General features: G+C 26.4%; 1 protein-coding gene across 1 annotated transcript; it reads left to right on the top strand.

Annotated features, from left to right (window-relative positions):
- The first annotated feature begins 153 nt into the window (after nt 1-153).
- Nucleotides 154-20,695, top strand: LOC129975059 (ubiquitin-conjugating enzyme E2 Q1-like). The gene is made up of 10 exons (XM_056087939.1): nt 154-559; nt 10,599-10,703; nt 10,865-10,972; nt 14,313-14,398; nt 14,858-15,033; nt 16,801-16,952; nt 18,594-18,701; nt 18,907-19,002; nt 19,260-19,326; nt 20,154-20,695. Exons 1-10 carry the CDS (start codon nt 398-400, stop codon nt 20,183-20,185), a joined length of 1,092 nt encoding a protein of 363 aa, XP_055943914.1. The 5' UTR covers nt 154-397; the 3' UTR covers nt 20,186-20,695.

Genomic DNA, 20,695 nt, shown 5'->3' with positions numbered 1-20,695 from the left:
TTGAGTTCATGCAAAACTAACAATTTTTTTTGTGTTAAAATTGCCTTTGAAACGTGTAAGGAAAATAGAAAAAGTCTTAAGAATCTCAGTTGTTGCTAAGAAGAAAAGTTTTATTGTTTACTAAACGACGATTTGGCGCATGCTCAGTCTAAAATGTTATGTATGCCGCCATATTGTATGTGGACACAGTGATGATTGTTGTTTGATGTGTGCAAGTTTTTATGTATTATTCTAAATCTATTTGACACGACGCACAATTTTATCGATAATATGCGCGCATTATGTATGCATTCCGTCTTGTTCGTGTCGTAGACTTTGGGTGGTGCTTTAGAGAATTACTAAGATTGCAACCTAAATTGACATTTAATAGCGATTAATGTTTTTATTAGTGTGAGGTATGGCGTGTCTGAATAATTTGAAACAAGATATTAAAACTTTAGAGAGCCTTTTCCCAAAAGGACACGAAATGTTTCAAGTCACAGCTGCGTCAGTTGACGAATTAACTTGTAGATTTATAAGTCGCAATGGAAAAAAGTATGAAATTCACGCTAACCTGACAGTAAGTAATCCACTCATAAATCTATTGTGCAATATTGTTCATAAATTTTCATGCTAAGCATTCTTGAAATTATTTAATAAAAGCCATCGTGTAGAATTTATAATTCAGTATTTTAATATATTACTATATTGCGTAATTATATATGTTTTGTAATCTCGATGTTTTAACATCCTCTTTAGATTACGTGCGAAATAATCTAGTTAATGCGTCTCGAATTTAACCACTGCTTTTTTTTTTCCTTGACCCTTTTCTAAATACCCCACCTACAAAATCGGGTCAGCGTTTCACTTTCTCTTGGTTTTAGCCTAATATGGTACACATTTTCCTATTTGCAAGAAATAAAATTACTTCCGTACAATTTTATTTAAATCGTTTCCGGATTATCCAAAGAAAAAAAAATATGTACAATACTGTTATTGCGATTTACATAAGTAGTTTTATAAAAGTGTCGAAATAGATTCTTTTTATTATTCGTTTTAGATATCGATCAAGTTATGCAGTGTAACCTTTGTTTTCTGCTAGCCATTTGTTTTGGTTTCTTTTTCGAATCTAAGGGTTTCCTATTCAATTGGCGAACTGAAACTTTTTTTTAAAATTTGTTTGATAACCTTGGGATTGTGTTTTATTTTACATATTTTCATCTACAGAAATAATTAATTCTAGACATGTTAGTTTTTTTTTTTTTTTTTCTCCTTAAATGTGAGCATCAAGATTTTGTAAATACCACTCCTTAATTATAAGGATGTTTTCTGCGACTTTCAGCGTTTTTTTAATATCATTATTTTGTTTATTTGACATTGAAAATAAAACATTATGTGTATTCTGCCTATTAAAGAAACTAGTTTAGCTGTAGCTAACTTTCCTTAGCCTGTATTTCTACAGTATGTAAGCTATATTTTTATTGAATAGAGTTGACATATGTTTTATAGAATTTAAAGGTCAAATTTTTCTTTTTGATTTATTAAATTCCATTGTACTGTAAGTTATCAAGGTCTTTATTTATGGATGAATAAACAAGGAAAATAAATGTAAAAAATCACTTAAAATAATAAGATAATCATTATATACAAACCAGTATGATAGCAAATTTTTTTCAATATTAGTATTTATACACAGCCCTTTGAAATTTTATTATACATTGACCAAAAAAATAGAATGTACATCTTAGAAAACTGTCAAATCAAGCAAATCTGTATTATTCTTTAACATATGTATATAACAGTATATTTACATGTATAACCACATAAGTGAAAAGAATATCGATTTATATGGAATCTAATATATTAATTGTCTGTTTAAGATAATTTGTAATAGATTGCATATTCAAAGAGTTATTTTGTCATTTTTTGAATACTGCATAGTTTTCCTTTAAAAATATTTTTTAACTAAATGGAGTCTTTTTGGGTTCACTGATGTTATTTTTTCTATTGTTGAAAAAATTCTTCTAAATAAAAGGAAATAAAAAATGATATAAATCAAATGTATTTTACTTCTATTTTTACTATTAGTGGCCATGTATTAAAATTTCCATAAATAGGTTATTTTATACTAATTCTATTATCTGTCATGTTATTTTTAGGTAAAAGTAGAAATTTCAAATACTGTCATTGTATTCCAAATTTATCAATAGTATTGATGCTTTATTATTTGATATATATTATAAAAAATTTTCTATATTTTAACATTTTTTTATATGTCATGATTTCATCTGTACTTGAAAGTATCTGTTTATATTAAATTTTATTATCACAAAGTAAAATTGCCAAATATTACTAATGCCAAAATCAAAATGTTAAGAAATTCCTAATAAACACTCTCATTAGTGAATTCTTTTTAATCTCCAAATGTAAAAATTGCTTATTCTGATAGCTTTAAAAATTTTACTTATTAATTCATTATAAATATTTAAGATAAAATTATTTGACATATTCCCTTAGATTTTAAATTCTCCTGTAAGGAATTATGTAATCGAAGAATTCTATTTGGGTACTAAAATTTTCTTTATTAAAAGATGTAGAATAAATATTTTAAATTTGAATGCTCTCAGATTTGAGATTGTTTCTTAACCAAGAGATTACTGACTTAATGGTGAGGGATTATGATTGGCAATAAAAAAATATAATTAATCAAATCATTAGTGATATTATAGTTCATGAATATTATTATTAAATCATATTATTAAAATTAAATATGGATGTAGATATCTTAGAAAATGAACATACTTTTATTATCTAAATTCATAATTTCATTAGATTCAATATTTTCTCTCATACAAAAGCTAGTATAACAAATTTCTTATAATTTATTATTCTATAACTTGAAAAACATTATGTGGGTAAAGCAGTGTGAAATCAAGGCAACGTTACCTTAATCCATTTTTAGAAAAGATTGTAACTTTTCAATATTCCTATATAAATAATTAAGCAGTAAATTTTAAAATCCATATACGTAGTGTTCCTTTGAGTAGCATGTTAAGAAAAAAAAATGATTTTTTTTCATTGTAATAAAATATTTTATTAATTTGTTAAATTTAATTGAACTTAGGATTAAAAAATGCAATAAATTTTCATAGAAAATCTCACCAGAAATTTTGTTGAAAGATTTCAACTATCATCATAATTTAAAAGATTTTGAAAATTAGGATTCAGCCTTAGTAAATGTGCTATAATAGGTTGATTTAATAAAATATCTTCAATAAACTTTGAAGAAATTGTGTCAATAAACTTGAGAGCTTTTGTATCATTGGTGTTGTTGACATTCATTATGTTGTATTCATGAAATATTCTTTTATTATTGTTATTACTTCTTGAGAGAGAGTCAGAAAAAAAAATATTTTTCATTTTTCTATAAAGAATTTTAAATACTTCTTTATTTTTGTGATCTTGAGTATACTTAGAGATTTTTAGATTATGCTAATCCCTTATATGTAATGTGTCATGATTGCTTGGCGATAAAGACCAAATAACAACTAGCAAAAAAAAAAAAAATTCTGCCTAATAATTGTATTCTTTTGCAAATGTATATTATTTTGAAGAATTTTTTAAATTTAATTTGAAGTTTAAGAGTGTTTTTACTTTCTTATGCATTTAATGTGATTTGTAATTACAATAAAGCTTTATTAAGTTATTTATTCACCAAATATCAATAAAGGTTTAAATTTTGTAATATTGAATAATATATATTATTTAAAAACTTATTTTAATCATGAGATATTAAATATAGCTGAATATTTCTATAGGGAAAAATAATAACTAATGATTTTATTGACAGATCTTTTGTTTTGGAAATAATATATTAAAATAAAATAATGGTACTGATTTTTCCTAGATATTCACATTCATATCTGAGCATAAAATTTAGTTAATGCTCTCAATATATTTACTATGTTAATTAGGCCAAAAGTAATTTTTAAGTATCATCTTTATTTTTAAAAAATATTCAAGTTTGAAATGATATTGAATAATGAATGTATATCAGTATGAAATATATTTTAAAATGGTTAGATAAAATACATTTTTGAAGATCTCATTGATTAGAGATAAAAGTGTATTGCATATTATATTTTATTGAAAATTACTGATGAACAAAATTATTTGTTTAGCATTCCAAGTGAGGTTAGCTTGACTGTATAATAATAGCTACTCGAGTTGAACAGTTTATTTATTGAGATAGTTCTGCGATCATCCTAATATATTTTGTAATAACTTATTCATCTGAATAAAATTTTATTTTAAATATTAATAAAGTATTTTCTGTGTTAAAAAATTATATTTAAAACACAAGTCTTAATTCTATTTATATTTCCTCAACTTCTCTCAGAATTCCATGAATAAAAAGTTAACTTATTTTATCTAGATCTCAATGTTTTTATAAATTTGCTTCTTTTTTTAGAGAAGATTTTATCATTTTTAATTTACTTGCATGTTTTTCTTGATTTGTCTTTCTTATAACAATGACAAATATGTAGTTTTATTGAATTATTCTGCTTGGGGAAAATAAAGAAACTTTATAACTGAGAGGACATTATTTCTCATTAATGGGGGGGGGATTATGCAGTTAAATAATAAACTTTTTCCTATATATTTCAATGTATTGTTGCTACAAGGGCCTTCTTAACTTATTTTAATCATAATATAACAATTTTGTAATTTTTGGAAGCCATTAAAATCAAATTAGGGAAGAAAAAAAGAATTAATGACCATTTATTTCTGTTAACCAATTCCTTGCTTGGGGCAATTAATGCGAAATGCAGCAAATTTTTCATTTAACAGACTAAAATTTTGTGAAACTGTGCCTGTAAAGTTGATAATGGTGCTAATGAAAAAAACATATAAAATATTTATGTGTGACACAGTTCTGTATAATATATGTGAAATATTTAGTACGCCTACTATATTAACTTTAAAAGAAAACATGTAAGATGAAAAGGTCTGATTTTTACTACATGTGTAATTTGTAATTGCAGTTCAAGAATTATTGAAATTTTATTCTGTATGCCTAGTTTAATTTTCATAAAGATTGAAGGTAAATACTTTAATTGCAAATTATATTTTGTTTTATATTATTAAAACTTTTCATATATCTTGTACATCAAGGCAACTGTATGAAAATATAGATGGATATCCATTGAAATTTTTCTTTTTATATTAAATCTTCAATTATATACAGTTTTAAGTATAATTTTTATTTAAATAGCTATTTTTTTTTGAGTAAATAAAATAAAATTGTTTAACTAAAAAAAAATATTTAATTTGCCTAATAACTTCAATTTTTTTTTTTTTTTTCGAAAACAGGACATGGCATAAAAATTTCATATTGTTGGATTTTTTTTTTTTAATAAACACCTCTGTTAGAGTTATGGAAGTCTAATAGATAAACAATAGCAGGGGTGTTTGTGCTCCGGGGAAACCCCGGAAATTCCGGGGATCGTCGTTCAAAAGGAAGTAGGAATAATAATGAATTATTTATTTTGATCTGGGTAATTTTGTTTGCTTTGAAAGCAGAAAACGCAAGGTCAGTGTGTGTGGTGAAAACTTTTCCTTTCTTTCTCCAAAGGCAGTGATAATGCGTGAAAAGGGGGGAAAAACTTCTTTTTTGTTCTTTCCTTATTGCGAGTTATGACTCATTCCCCCGGTTCTCGGACATTCTCTTCTGGATTCTTTTCGGCAAGTAGGCGCGGCAGAAAAAAAGGGAGAGACTTCGTTCGACCAGATGTGTGATCACGTGACCTGGGTTCAAAGGTCTTAATTTTGCAAAAAAAGTAATTCATTGAACTTTTATAATTAGGTCATTCAATACTTCATAATTGTAATTTTTCATTTCTCCCCCCCCCCTTCTCGAAACTCCAAAATGTCGGTAGTAAGTCCGTAAAAGTTTCAGGGGATTTTTTGGGGTCCCACAAACACCCCTGCAATAGTCTTTCATAGAAATACAAAAACATGAATTAATAAGTCAAGTGTCACAATATAGCTTTTTTCCTACTTCAAATCAATCAAGACTGTAATATGTTTTCCTTTAAATATTTGGCTTTTTAGAAATCTTTATTTTTTATTGCATTTTTTAATCATCTCTGAAAAAAAAAAAATGGGGAATACTTTTGAATCTATGTTGGATATTATTCTTTCTTGGTTGTCTTTGTGGTCCTTCCTTCCGGTCCCTAAATATCATTCCTCTGTATAAAATAAAATATTCATCTTTATCTGTGGAAGTGGATGTTAATAGTCATATTTTTGTTGTATTCATTTGCTATAGATTTGGCAATATTTACAGCTGCTGATGGATCGTGCAGTTTCATTTTCCCAATATTAGTAAATGCTAATTCTTTTGTTTGGATCTTTTTTCATTAAGTTTGATTTCAATCTTATCTGTGTTATTAAATATTAAAACAATAAAAGAAAACAAATTTAACATGCAAATGAATAAATTGAAAAAAAGTTTTCTTGAAAAGTAGAAATAATTTGATGAAAGTTAAATATACTTGTACAGGTGTGTTTATGAAGAGATTCTGCAAACACATGTATCAGATTGAATAAAAAGATTTTTGTCAAAAAAATTCTTATTTTCGAATGATAAATACCTATAAAAATGTTGTAATGTGGATAGTATCTCAACTAAAATCTATAAACATCTGCTAATGCTTTGGCAGCTTTTCAATCTCTTCTGTTAAGGACTGGTTCATGCATGAATTCAGAAAGAAATTGGCTTCATTTATGGCCTCAGCATTTGAATTGAAGAATGTGCCATCAAGATGCAGCTGCAAATGTGAAAATAAATATAAATTCAAAGTGGTCAAATTTGGATGTGTGGTAGATGTTGCATTAAATCCCAATCCAGGTTGTAAAGCAAGCAGCCTTGCTAACATGCGACCGGGCCTTATCTTGATGAAGAAGGATCACTTTCATTCTGAACTCAGTTCTTCATTTTTTTGCAAATAATATTGTGATCTTTAATTAGCATTTTGCTGTATATTGCACTGTTAATAGTTCATCCACTTTTTAGGTACTGTTTATAGATAATTCCGGCATAATTCCATCAGATACTGAGAAGGATCAACTTATCAGTTTGGGCCTAGTCTCAATTCTCCAGGTGCTAATCACCTCTTTTACAGCTTGTACTGTAGTACACCCATTTTTCTTCACAGTTCTGTTCTGAATTTTCTTTTTTCTTTGATCTCTGAGCTGGTTTAAAAGAGCTGCTGTTCTCTTAGACTTATCTTCATTTGTTAATTTTTGTGGTGCCCAGTGATTGAACTTAAACGTTAGATGCATTTCAGAACTTTAACTATTATATCGTTAACTTTGAAATCAATAATTTATTTTGACTACGCACAGACAATTTCAAAAGAGCTGTCAGAGCATGTTCCATCTTCAGTGTAAAAATAACTGACTTTAAATGTCTGAAACCAATTATATCTTAATCATTACTGTCTAAACTGGCGCATATTCTTTTGGTGACATTCAGTCATACTGAGTTTATAACCGAACTGATAGTACATAATCAATCTGATATGTTAGCATGATAGCTCCATTTTAAGTAAATTTTTTTTCTCATATGAGGTTACAACACCAGAACCACAGTACCAAACCCTTCCCATGGGAAGCATGCCCCATCATCAGAAGGAGGTAGCTGACCCTACCATTTCTGTGCCCACTCGGGTTGCAAAAACCACCAGAAGCTTTTTCATCCTTATATAAGGTGCCCTTCCCCATTGGAATTTAAGATTTTAACAAATAAATTACACAATTGTGTTGTCCAGTTTCCAGCTTTCAAATGCAAAAGCACATTTGTGGAAAGGCGGCTAATAACCAGTTGGCACTTAGTTGTAGCTCCTTGGTGAAAATCTTTTTACTCAGTCCAGTACTTTAAAAGATAGCTGGATATATGGTGTACATTCTTATTTTGGCTGCTTTGATTTTAAAATGCTATTAAAGATCATTTTAGTTTAAAGAATTCTTGAAGAGATCAATATAAACTGCAAGCATGATGTTAATCTTAAAATTCCATAATGTTTTGTATTTACCATTCTTCTTCTGTTCTATAATTTTCTTACTGAGTTCATCTTTTCAAATGCTTTCATTATTTGAAAAAAAACCTTTTTCAGATCAACAAATTTTAATCTCTATTAAGATGAAAGCTTCTACGAAATCAATTTAGGATTTTTATTAATCCATAAAACTTTCTTTGTGATAATTCTGCTAATATGTCCACACCGAAAATCCTTCATTAATATGTATTAATTTTTTGAATAGCCCTAACATAATTTTCATCATTATACTCATCAAGGACTAGACAAGGAACAAGGGAACTTTTAAATTTGCTGTGTAAATATTTTGAAAAAATTAGATATTTTTCAAAATTAACAAATTTTATTCTGTGTTGATTTAAATTATCGCAAGTAAATTAATCAAGCTGGTTATTTTTATCTTCCTTTTTTTTTTTTTTTTTTTTTTAAATAATAATGATCCTTGGATATACCATGTCCTCATTGTAGGAGGCAAAAAGACAGGAGTTTACATATATGACCATGAAGAATCACTATGCAATCCTCCTGGTGGATTGGCAAGTGTTGTTGCATATATATAGCATAACCTTCTTGTTATTATTAAAGGCAATTACAATAACTTACAAAATAGTTTTATATTGTTTCATATTTTAAACCTTCGAGTCATTTAACATTAATAAACATTGTATTGTAAAAAAAATGTATTTGTGTAAGATCCAGGTGGCAAATCTACCATTATTAACTTGATAAATTTAATTTGTTGCCTTTTAAATTATGGATTATTTCTTTGAAAAATGTTACAATAAATATGAAATTGTTTGCTGAGCTTTATTTTCTGAAACTGCACTTATGTGTTGCTATTTAATAGTTAAGTTTGTGCTGATCCAAAATCTTAAAAGGGAAATTTAATATCTAAAATTTAGTGTAGATAATCTCTATATTTTTACTTACATGTAGTATTAAAGATATTGAATATCATATAATTTTCTGTCTTCATAGAATTTTTAAAAATAATATCATATATTAATTTATTACTATTAATGATATCTGTTGGGTAATGCAGATTCGAAAACAAAGCCCATCTGTCTACCAATCTGTATCTTCTTATATATATCTTTATAGCTCTTATATATATTTATTACATATATTTTTATATATTTTATAAATTTTTTTATTATATTTATATATTTTTTATATTATTATTTAGGCTTTATATGTATTTTTAAAGCACAGATGAAGTATGACTTTCAAATCTGAAAGTCCCTTTTGCCTTGTTTTGCAAATTGTATTCCATTTAATTGAGTTTCCAATCTGTAAACTGCTTAGATGAATTAAGAATTTGGAAACTAAGCTTTTTTCAACCAAGTAATTATCATCCCTCAATTTGAATGCCTGTTCCATCTTTTCTTTTTTTATATATAGACATGTAAAAATGGATACATCTGGTGTCATTTTTAATTATGTTCATATCTAATATTTGTAATGTGAATGCTATTTTTTATACAAATTCTTTTTATTGCCTGAAAAATATTATTTAATTAAAGTGAGAATATGAATTGAACCATGTAATTTTTATAAACTACCAGTAGTTAATTTTCCTTGATTAATTAATTAGTTATTAATATTTGTTTTATAATTTTTTTATACTTACTGAAGTTGAAGAAAAAATTTAGTAAACGTTTTGAGACAATAATTCAGCTGTTTGCAGTGTTTTGCCATGATTCCTCATATCCATGAAGCTGCTGCCTTTGTTGGTGAATGTTTTTTTTTTTTTTTTTTCATTTGTTTGAATTTTTTAAATCTTTTTTTTTTAATTTTTTATTATTCAAAATTTTATACTCCTCTCAACTAAATAATGCTTACTTATTAGTTTAAAAAAGCAGAGGTAAAAATAATGGCATTTTTAATGGCAGTAACTGTTAAACATAAATAAATGAAGTTTAGAACTCTTTTAAGAAGATAAGAAATGTTATCAAAAATATTTTTAAAGGTAAAACTGATTTATCAAGAAAATGATAGTGAATAAATAAAAATCTCACCATTACATTATCTATAAATTTCTTAACTCTTCATCTTCCTAAATCATTTACATCACTTCAATCACTTTTTAAATTTTGAAAAAAATATGATATGTATGATAATGTAAATGTAGGTATTTTTTTTTAAATTTTTAATTAATTGTGTATTTAATTTAGTTTTGCACTTTGAAAAGTTTACTGTGCTTTTTCTCTTCTCTTAATAAGGAGATGTGGGAAGTACACAACTATAGTTACTTTTGTTTATATTGAGATTATTTCATCCCTTATAGATTTTGATTTAAAACTTTCTTTTGTTTGGAATTTTCCTTTTTTATGTACATTAGTTCTGGAGTTATTTTAGATTAATAGTTATTGAAATAAATGACAATTATTTATTGAATGTCCACTGGTCAGATATACTATTAAAAATAGATATGTTTTTTTAAATATTTTATAAATATCTCAGTGGTTTGTGAAAAAAAATTTTATTAATGTTTATTTATATATTATTTTTCTTCAGGAAACTTATCCATCTACACCTCCTGTGTGGTTTGCTGAAACTGAAGATCCATGTATTACCAGTGCTGTCCAAATTCTAACAAATACCTCTGGAAGAGATAATCTGGTGCGGTGTTTATTTAATTAAAAAAATAATAAAAATACTTTGCATTAAACAGAATAAAAAAACATTTAATTTGCGACTTTTATTTTGAATATTTACAATTTTCCTGAAATATTTATAATAATTATTTTTATACAAACTGATTTCCAGTTTTCAATTTCTAGGTTCTCCAACAAGTAAAGCTTTTGCTTCGTGAACTTTGTAGGCTGCATAATCTTCAAGAACCTATGGAGTTAAATCATTTACAATCCACTGTTGTTGCTCCTGTTTCTGTATGTTTATTTCTAGATTGTTTTGTTTTAATTATTTTAAAATAGTTAAAATAGGAAAAAAAAATAAGTTAATGTAATCCATTCTTAAGATTTAATAGCCATTTTTGGTGACCAACTTGTTTGCTTAGATTATTGACTTTTTGGACTATGAAATGCTTAATCAGGTTGGCCATCCGATCGGGAGTCAGGGAAAACTCAGGGAAATTTATTATATAACCAGAAATATTTTTATAAATTGGTAATTTTTATGAAAAAAAGATAATTTGCTGGTATTTTTTCATAAGTAGAATGAAACATTGTTGGCAACTGATGAAAATCAAATTTTTGCTGATTGTCTAAAAGAGACTTTGAAAGTGGAAGATTAATCACTATATTTAATTTATTGCATGTATGTATTAATATATAATATTATCCCCGAAAGTTTTTGTTTGCTTTTTATTTTCAGAACAAGTTATCGACATAATTAGTGAAATAGTTTTGTGTACTATGAGAAAAGACCGACTAGCTAAAGTCCAGCTCCTACTATTGTTATGATTTTATGCTTTAATGGGTCTCTTTAAATAAAAAATAAATAAATAAAAAAGATATATATGGGGCTATCCCGTCCCCTTTTATCCTTCGAATATCAAATCGTTCATTCCACATGTTACGAGAGTGAAAGTATGAATTTTGGGTATTCATATTCAAAACTGGTTATAAACTATTGACCCATTATTATAATTCCAAAACAATTTATTTAAATTAAATAAGTATTTTACAGTAATTGTTTTTTTCCTTCTTGGAGTTCTATTTGTTGAATTATGAAGTATCGGGCACTATTGCTTTTATTTCCTTAAAATATATTTCTTTGTTTATTTTTAAACATCATGAGCACATATTGCTATATTCCCCTACATTAAAAATGCTCTATAATTTTAAAATAATATTAATTGCAAGAAATTAATTTATTTGATGCATTATAGGAACATATGAACATTTTCAAGGAACATAGAAAACATTTTTAAAAACAAGAAAGGCAGCATTTTTTTATACGGTTTGATGTACATGAAACTGTTTGCCACAGAAATTTACAAAATTCCTTCATGCTTTTTTTTTTTAAAAAATTTATACCTCTAAAACATTTTCTTTTTATACAATAAAGAAAACAATTGATAAGGACCAATTTTCCACTTTTTTCTCTATATTATGAGTTAAGCATTGTGTCAACATTCTAATGATTTTTTTACTCTAGTTGTTGGATCAAAAAAATCAATGCAATTTTAATTTCATTGAAAAAATTTTCTTATGCAGAGAATTCATTTTGTATTTGTAAATAATTTTTTTTTTTTCTGTTAGTACAATTATTGTTCTTTTTGATTGGCGTGTTGATAAACAGTATGGATAGGGAAAACCCCACTGCAAGGAAACCAATCATCTCATTCTTAACCCTCCCAGTGGCTAATTATTCTGAGTATAGCTTCTTTAAAAAATATCAATTTCACAGGCAAGAATGTTCGAAAAAGAAACCAGCATTTTTCTCTCCTCTTCCTTCCCGGCCGCGGGGGTACAATTACTGCAGTGGGGAGACTGGGTCCTTAACAGTCTGGTTATCTTATCTTACTTACACTGGCCACTTCCATTCCCCCATTCTTCACACCCCAGCTTTTTTGTTGTATTAACATTATGTAGCCCTAATCTAAACTCTGATCCGAATTCGTTTTCCAAAAAACTACCACATTTTGGAACTGGAAAAAATATTTTCTATTAGAAATCTTAATTTTTCAAGCCGAATTTTAAAAAAAAAATTATAATTAATAATTTATAAAAATTAAAAATTAATAAATAATGTTACAAGTTGTCTTTTCATTAAAAATATTATGAGAAATAGGAAAAAAGGCTTTTAGAAATATAAACGCACTAAAATCATGCTAGACATTTACACTTTTTCAGCAAATAATATAAGTAATATTTAATGCAATATATTTTTTTGGGGGGGGGGATGCCTATTAATTTTTAAAATCTGTATCTTCTACTCTTTATTTTTTTTAGAGACTTAATTTAAAATATTTTTTCACTGAAAGGTGAAAATTTTACATCTTAATGAGGACGCCTCACCAATTAATGTTTTTGTCATTTTATAGAGGGGTGTATACCTTGATCATTCTTAAACAAACTTTTTTAAAAAGTCTATTCATATTTCTGGAATAAAGACATTTATATAAAAGCTTGAAGATATCATTTAGGACATTCCTACATTTAATCACAGTGGAATCTTTCAATCTTGAGCTCAAAATTCAGGAATTTTTTACTAAATTAATGGAAAAGTTCAAACTGATATAATCAATTTTTAGTAAGATATGAAGTGATATTAACTTTATTTCGGCCACAGTAGTTTTCATTATTTATTTTATATTTGAGCGCCTGAGTCATTTAAATTTTGCTATGAAAATGTGCAGGGTTTTTTCAATATAGTTTTGTTTCTTTAAAGATTGTCTTAATATCTTTCTGTCTTTTGAAACACTTTCAGCAAGGAAAAACTTTTCAGTGCTGCAACACAATCTATCGTTAGAAATATTTTGATAGAATTGCAAATACTAGAATTAACAGATAGGTGCATTTTTAAAAAAAATTTGAATGCCAAAAAGTGTAAGTGTATGAATCGAATGTTCCAAATGAAATATCAAGAAGACAATATATTGGAAATTTTGGGATAATAGCAGGTAATTCTACTCTTTCTTATATGATTTTAATGCATGCTGGCAATACATCAATTAATTCTTTTTAATATTATTAATTCATTTTAAACAGGAATTTCTACCCTCTTCCTGTATACAGAGATCTAATCTTTGACAGGACAGTTCAGCCTTCCATTCTATATGTTTTGTTAATCTCTTTTCTTAACATAGAGAGGCTCCTAATTAAAATTCTAATATCTTTTCCTTCAATAAATGATGCATTTTACCATTTAATCAAATTATAGAAACTTTTGAGAAACATGAACAATGAAAATATTTATGTATTTTGAAGCTGAACTTAAGTTAAAATTTAAAGCTCTTAGCTTCTATTATCCCATAGAGTCTACCAAGAGGGTTAAATTTCAGTAAGTTGTAAACATTGGTTGTTCTGTCATTTTTATTAAATTTTATTGTTGAGAGTTTTGGTGAAGATTTGTTTGTTAATGCTTGATTTTTAATTTGGGAACTTTTTTCTAATATTTAGTTTAATGTGTTTTATTGTTGGAACTAATTTTGAATCAATTTTTGCTGTATTAAATTTTTGCTTACCCTGTGCTCCTGATAAAAACATAATCATGTTAATTACGACACCATTTAGAGTAACTTGTTCATTTTTATCTGTATAGATATCTGAAGATGAGCTAGAAAGTAACTCTGAAGATGATGAAGAGACAGAAGAGGATATTCACATTGAAATGGAAGAAGATACTAGGTAGATAATTTTTCCCCTTCATGATAAATAATTAAAGGAACAGAAGAAAAATTGATTTGGAATATGAAAATTAATTAATGAAATAAATAGGCTTAGTATAGATTTCCAACTGCATTTCCTTTTTATTGTATCATTTGTTTTAAAATCGGAAATAATTTTAATTAATTTTGAAATGAAACTCCTTATAAAATAACCTAAGAATGTGCCTTGAAATTCATGATTTAGCCATTTTCTTCTATTCAGTATAATATAATATTTTTCAGTATATATATATATATATATATATATATATATATATATATATAATTTGTTTTAGTATAATATAATTTTTATTCAGTATAATATAATTTTTCTTTCAATTGAATAGCTATCAAAGGATTCCATGAAATTGAAAAATTAAGTATTTATGTATCAACTCATTTATAAAATGTTTTGCTGTAAAATCTTGTTTATTTTTAGTCCTGAAAAAGGTAAAGACGAAGGGATCAGCAGTGAACACACAGCCACTCTTGAGAGGCTACGCCAAAACCAACGCCAGGACTACCTCAGGGGATCTGTTTCTGGATCTGTACAAGCAACAGATCGTTTAATGAAAGAACTACGGGAAGTCTATCGTTCGGAAAGTTTTAAGAAAGGTATAAAAGTTCCAGAGTTTACATATTAAAATTTCATTCTGAAATATGCCTGTTCTATCTTAAATATCATTTTAAACTCGCCTATAATGTCTTTATAATTGATATAATATAATAATATAATGTATTTATGTAGTTTTGGTTCTTTGAATATTGCATCAAATCAGAAAAGGTCTTATATATATGACAATGAAAAATTTTTAAATTCAATTCAGAGTCAATTTATATCTTCTGAAAATTTCTTTTAATTTGAATTCTTAGCATCCAAGGAGATAATATTAATTTTTTTTTTTTTTAAATTTTAGTTTGCATCATTTAATGTGGCAAATTTTATATATTATCAAAGTACTGAAGAAAGTTACAAAATATTTCTTTATACCAGATTAGAAAATTACCCAAATATTATTAAAAATGCTTAATGTATTTAGGAATTAAAAACTAAGAAATTATAGATATTAATAGCTAATGGCATTTGTAATATACCTATATTATTTTTAATGAATCTTTTAATTTCTTCAAACTGTTCCTAGCACTAAATGCATAAAATTGCATATTATATCGTTTGTTAATTATGTGGATTTTTGAAACTTACCTTTAACTTGATATGGTTATTCTTATCTAACCTGCTGCTAGCTTTTGTTGTCTTTCAGTTGAGTAATCCTTCAGTTTTAGAGAATGAAAAAGGAATTTATAATTGTTTCCATTTTATATCCTCATCACATTCTAAAGTAATTTATTAGAAACTTTTTTTAATAATATTATTTATTTTTAAAATGCTTAATTTAGTACAAGTCTTTTCTAACTCTTTAATATATTTTTCGTGTTCTTGCAGTTAAGTTTGAGGAAGTTTAAAATTGATTATATAACTTGCTAACAGTTAATATCAGATTTAAATGCATCTCATAACATAAAATATGATTTGTAATATTTAAATATAATGATTAGACTTTTTTTTTTTTTCTGTATTAATAATTGAATTTTTTGCCAGTTTCCATCACTTTTAAGGAATGCTTTGCATTAAAAGTGAATCTGCCTACATCTTGATTTTTGTGAAGTAGCTTATTTTGAAAGCTGAAGAAAGTAGTAAGCCTAGGTTATGATGTATGTATTAAGTTTTGGAAAAAAAATTTGTGTATTTTTATTAAATTTCAATTCTGTTTGTTTTTTGTTTGTAAGAAAAATACCTGTTATTGAGGTTTTTCTTCCTCATATTTTGAAACATTTTTCGTTATAAATTTCACTATATGGTCATTAATGATTCTGATGCAATAAAAATCTATACATTGTAAGAAAATGTTTTGAAGTTGGTTTAATTATTAAAAATTAGAGTAGCAAGGTTTATTCTGAATGTAAACTTCAAAATAGGAATGTAGACTAATTAAATTTCATTTCCAAAGCTTAAATAAAAATGTGAAAAATTTTTGCTTCATTCTTCTTTTAATCAATCATGAAAAAATGTTTTCTATCGAATGCAGGGATTGTTTAACATGACAAATGACTGAACATTAATTAGTTAATTAATGACATCAAATAATGCAAAAAAAAAAAAAAATCTTTAAAGTTTGTTTTTTTGTTAAAATGCAGTCGTACTGAGGGTTTAGAAAATTTGTAAGAACCATAGCATAAGATAAAATTATATAGTTAAGAATTTCAAAATGCTGGAAAAAGATCCCAAATATATAGTTTTATTGGTGAGTTAAACTGAAATTTATTGAAACAATAATTGTTTTTCTCTACAACATTTTAATTCATTTTGTTTTTTTCATTAAGGTGTATTCACAGTGGAGCTTGTGAATGACAGCCTTTATGAATGGAATGTAAAACTACTAAAGGTGGACCCAGATAGCCCTCTTCATAATGATTTAACATTATTGAAAGACAAAGAAGGGAAAGATTGCATTTTGTTAAATATGCTATTCAAGGTAACTTATTTTATAAAATTTCATTGTCTTTTATTTTAGTAATCTTTAATCCGGTAATATCATAATTTTAAACCATTTGAATTTTCCTATACAAAATATGTGTGCAGAATTATTTCAGTTATTAAGACCAAACCAATTTATTCCCTCCTCCTCCTCCTCCAATGAAATTTTCCTTGATTTTAAGGGTACATTTTTATATCAGGTGGAAAATACAGTACTTTAGTATTTATTGAAATTCTGATTACTCTTTTCTTAACTTGATGTATTTAACGCAATAGGACCAAAGTGAACTTAGTGAAAAAAAAATGGTTAACTTAGCAGTTAGTGGTTTAAAGCTTAATGGTTTTCGCATTTCAGAACTGATGCTAAAATCCCATGGATGTTTGGTTCAAGTTAAATATACCATCAGATTTCACAAATATTATCAGGTTAATTGAATATGGAAGGTTTTAAATTAAAGCTATAAGTTTGTTAACATCTTGTCATGAAATCTATTTCTAATGACAGATAATTTCAAATTTTTTTTATATGGTTGATTAAATATAATCTTTTAAAGATGATCCTACAATTTAAATCATTTTACATTATTCTACAGTACAATTATTCTAACAAAAGTGCATGTTATGCAATTTTTTTCTTCCTTATTACTATGAAAACCCCCACTTAAAATCATGACCCTGTTGTGTAAAGAAAATTAATGATAATAATAGTTTTGTGTGACTTTAATTTCTCCCAATTTCCGATTTTACTTGCATGATATTTTATGAACAGTGGTAAATTTGCATCATCATTTTGGCTAATATCTGGTTAAAGATGGATTGGATGGTATTTTTTATAAAATCCATTCCAAGATAATTTTAAATAAGAAGCTATCTTGTGTTATTTTTCTTTCCTCTAAAAATGAGTTATAGTATTTTCCTTTAGATCAGAGATTGATGTTTTGAAATGTGGTTTTATTCAAGGTCTGATGTATAAATAGTCTTGATTCATTCTGTTTGTCAATCATTCTTGTTTAACATTAATCCTTTCATTCTTAAAATCATTCAAGTTCAGGCACCTTACCATACTGGAATGCCTAAGTATCTCTTTCAAATATTTTAAAAGAATAATCCCATCCCCTTCAAAAACACCAGAGATAGCCCATGTTCTTAAGGAATTTAAATGCAAAAGAAAACTCTACTTAGCTGATGGCTTATAAACTTATGTATGCTTCGACTTCCTTTAAGAGATCTCATCAGAAATTACAATGTCCTTCATACTCATTTAGGAAAATGTCTGTAACAGTACAGGGGGGTGGGATATGTCTTGAGTATTCAGTCAATCACATTTATTAAAAAGGGAAGAAAATTTTACGATTGTCGATGCCTCGAGCGTCCTCTGTAATTTCATTGAACAGATGTTTGATGCCTATCATTGTGGATAGAATTAAATTTGATCAAATTAAAGAATATATTTTAGCTGTTTCTTATCAATAAATAATGTCAATCAGAAAATTTAGAATTGCAAAACAACTACATCCATAAACTTAAAATTATATTTTTTCAAAAATATTTTCATTTACTTGGTAAAAAGAATAATCTGGATAACAAGAATTGTTGTTCTTAATTATTTTTCATGCATGTTTGTATATATTTATTGCAGGAATCATATCCCTTTGAACCTCCTTTTATTCGAGTTGTCCACCCAATGATAACTGGAGGTTATGTCCTTGGAGGTGGTGCTATTTGTATGGAATTGCTCACTAAACAGGTGATTTTTCTGGCTTAATTTTTTTGCTTGAGATTTTCTATTAGTGCAATTAAGTTTAATGAGTTCATTTTCAATAAGGGATTTGGATTTTCTTCTCACTCTTTCTGATGAAATTTATTTTTGAGTTTTTTTTAAATCCCATCTTTGATTTTAAAAAAACAATCTTAATTTAATTTTAATTATATATATTTAAAAAATTCTTCAGGGTTGGAGTAGTGCCTACACTGTCGAAGCTATTATTCTTCAAATTGCTGCAACTTTGGTTAAGGGCAAAGCTCGTATTCAATTTGGTGGAAATAAGGTAATCTTTTTGTATTGACTTATTTTTATTTAGTATCTGAAAACTATTCATTTTGATATTATAAATTGTTGATATAAATTATTTGTGTAACTATTAGTTATTTTCTATCTCATTTTAAATATTGCTGTTTCACCAAAGGATAAATTTTTATTATTATTATTAGGACTTGTTTAGGTTTAAAGTTTTTAAAAGATCATGACTTTTTAAAATTAATTTTACTTACTTTGATTCCTTATTTAATTGTGGCCTATTTACAGAGTCAGTACAGTTTAGCGAGAGCACAGCAATCCTTTAAATCTTTAGTACAAATCCATGAAAAGAATGGTAAGTCATTTTTTGCTTAGTTGTAAATTAAAGTTACACTTCTATTTTTATTTACTTTTTACATGCATATAAAATCTCTTTTCTCCTTTTTTACAGTTTGACATATGTTGTAAAATGTAATTGTTTATATAAAAATTTTGGAAACTGATATTTTTAGTTTGGATATTTTTAAATTATTATATGCACTTTTCTATAGTTAAAAAGCCTTTTTGTGGATGTGCAGTTTCTATGTAATTCTTTAAAAAGTTAGCATTTAAAAAATATTGTTAATGTAATTACAAGATTTCATAAAAAAAGTATTTTAATAGAAGTATTTAATTTAAAAAAAAACATTTAAACAACTTTTTAAGCTAATATTTGGCATTTCAAAGTGATACATTGAAATTTCTTTTAGAATAACTAATATATATATTATGCATGGGAAAATAAAGCAAGTTTACTGAAAAAAAAAAAGAAAAAAAAAACTTGAATATCTTTATGGAGGGTATAGTTTTATGGCAGACCCCCCCCCCATAATAAAAATATCTGCTCACTTATAATAAGTGTATAGTTCCAAGAGCATTGAAAAACTTTTTATGTTTTCCATTATTTGCAGATATCAAATGATTTGTGTTCGTTTATTTCATTTAGAGCTTCACTTTTGTTTTCCCTAAAAAAAAAAGTTATATCTACAAAATGTAATATCATTTTTATGTATGCTGCTTTTGAATTTTTTAATTATTAGATATGTTTTCTATTAATTTTGAATATCATGTCTGATTAACTTTAAGAACATAATTTAAAATATAGTTTTTTTTTTTTTTTTTTTTTTTTTTTTTTTTTTTTAGGTTGGTTTACTCCTCCAAAAGAAGATGGTTGAAATCGGATGATTGCATATGATTTAGGACTTTTTTTGTAACATGCAACTTTAGCATTAGTCCTTCTGTTTGACATCTTTTTTAATATCGAGGACTGTTGAGTGCTTATCCTAACAAGATATTGTCATCTCCATCTGTCATGATAAGCAAACTCTGATGCTCTGACTGTAGTTTGCAATAATGTGGTACTAAGTAGAAGAGATGAACATTTTTTTCTAAGAAATACATAGATGAAGCAAAAAAAGCCAGTATGAAAAATTCCTGTTTTGCCACTAAATTGTCTCCTTTTTATTTTATTTTCTTGTTGTAATATGCCAATTAACTGTGGTTAAATGCACTCTTAACTTTTTCTTTTCCTTGTTTGTGAATGAATATCAGTATCGTTATAAAATTTCCCCCTCTTGTTTTGTATGTAAATTTCCTCAATGAAAAGAAGTAGATCGTTCAAAGAGAATGTGGTATATAATTTTGAGCGATCTATGTACACTTAAGATATATACTAATTGTATATT

Source organism: Argiope bruennichi, chromosome 7 (genome assembly GCF_947563725.1).
Source record: "Argiope bruennichi chromosome 7, qqArgBrue1.1, whole genome shotgun sequence".
NCBI lineage: Eukaryota > Metazoa > Arthropoda > Arachnida > Araneae > Araneidae > Argiope > Argiope bruennichi.
Note: the sequence above shows the minus strand (reverse complement) of the source record. Positions and strands in the feature narration are given on the sequence as shown.

Bases quoted from the DNA above. Each gene is read 5' to 3' on its own strand.
- LOC129975059 (XM_056087939.1), top strand. From the start codon at position 398: ATGGCGTGTCTGAATAATTTGAAACAAGATATTAAAACTTTAGAGAGC. The intron at 10,973-14,312 runs GTATGTTTATTT...TTATCTGTATAG, and splicing joins CTGTTGTTGCTCCTGTTTCT to ATATCTGAAGATGAGCTAGA. The intron at 19,327-20,153 runs GTAAGTCATTTT...TTTTTTTTTTAG, and splicing joins ACAAATCCATGAAAAGAATG to GTTGGTTTACTCCTCCAAAA.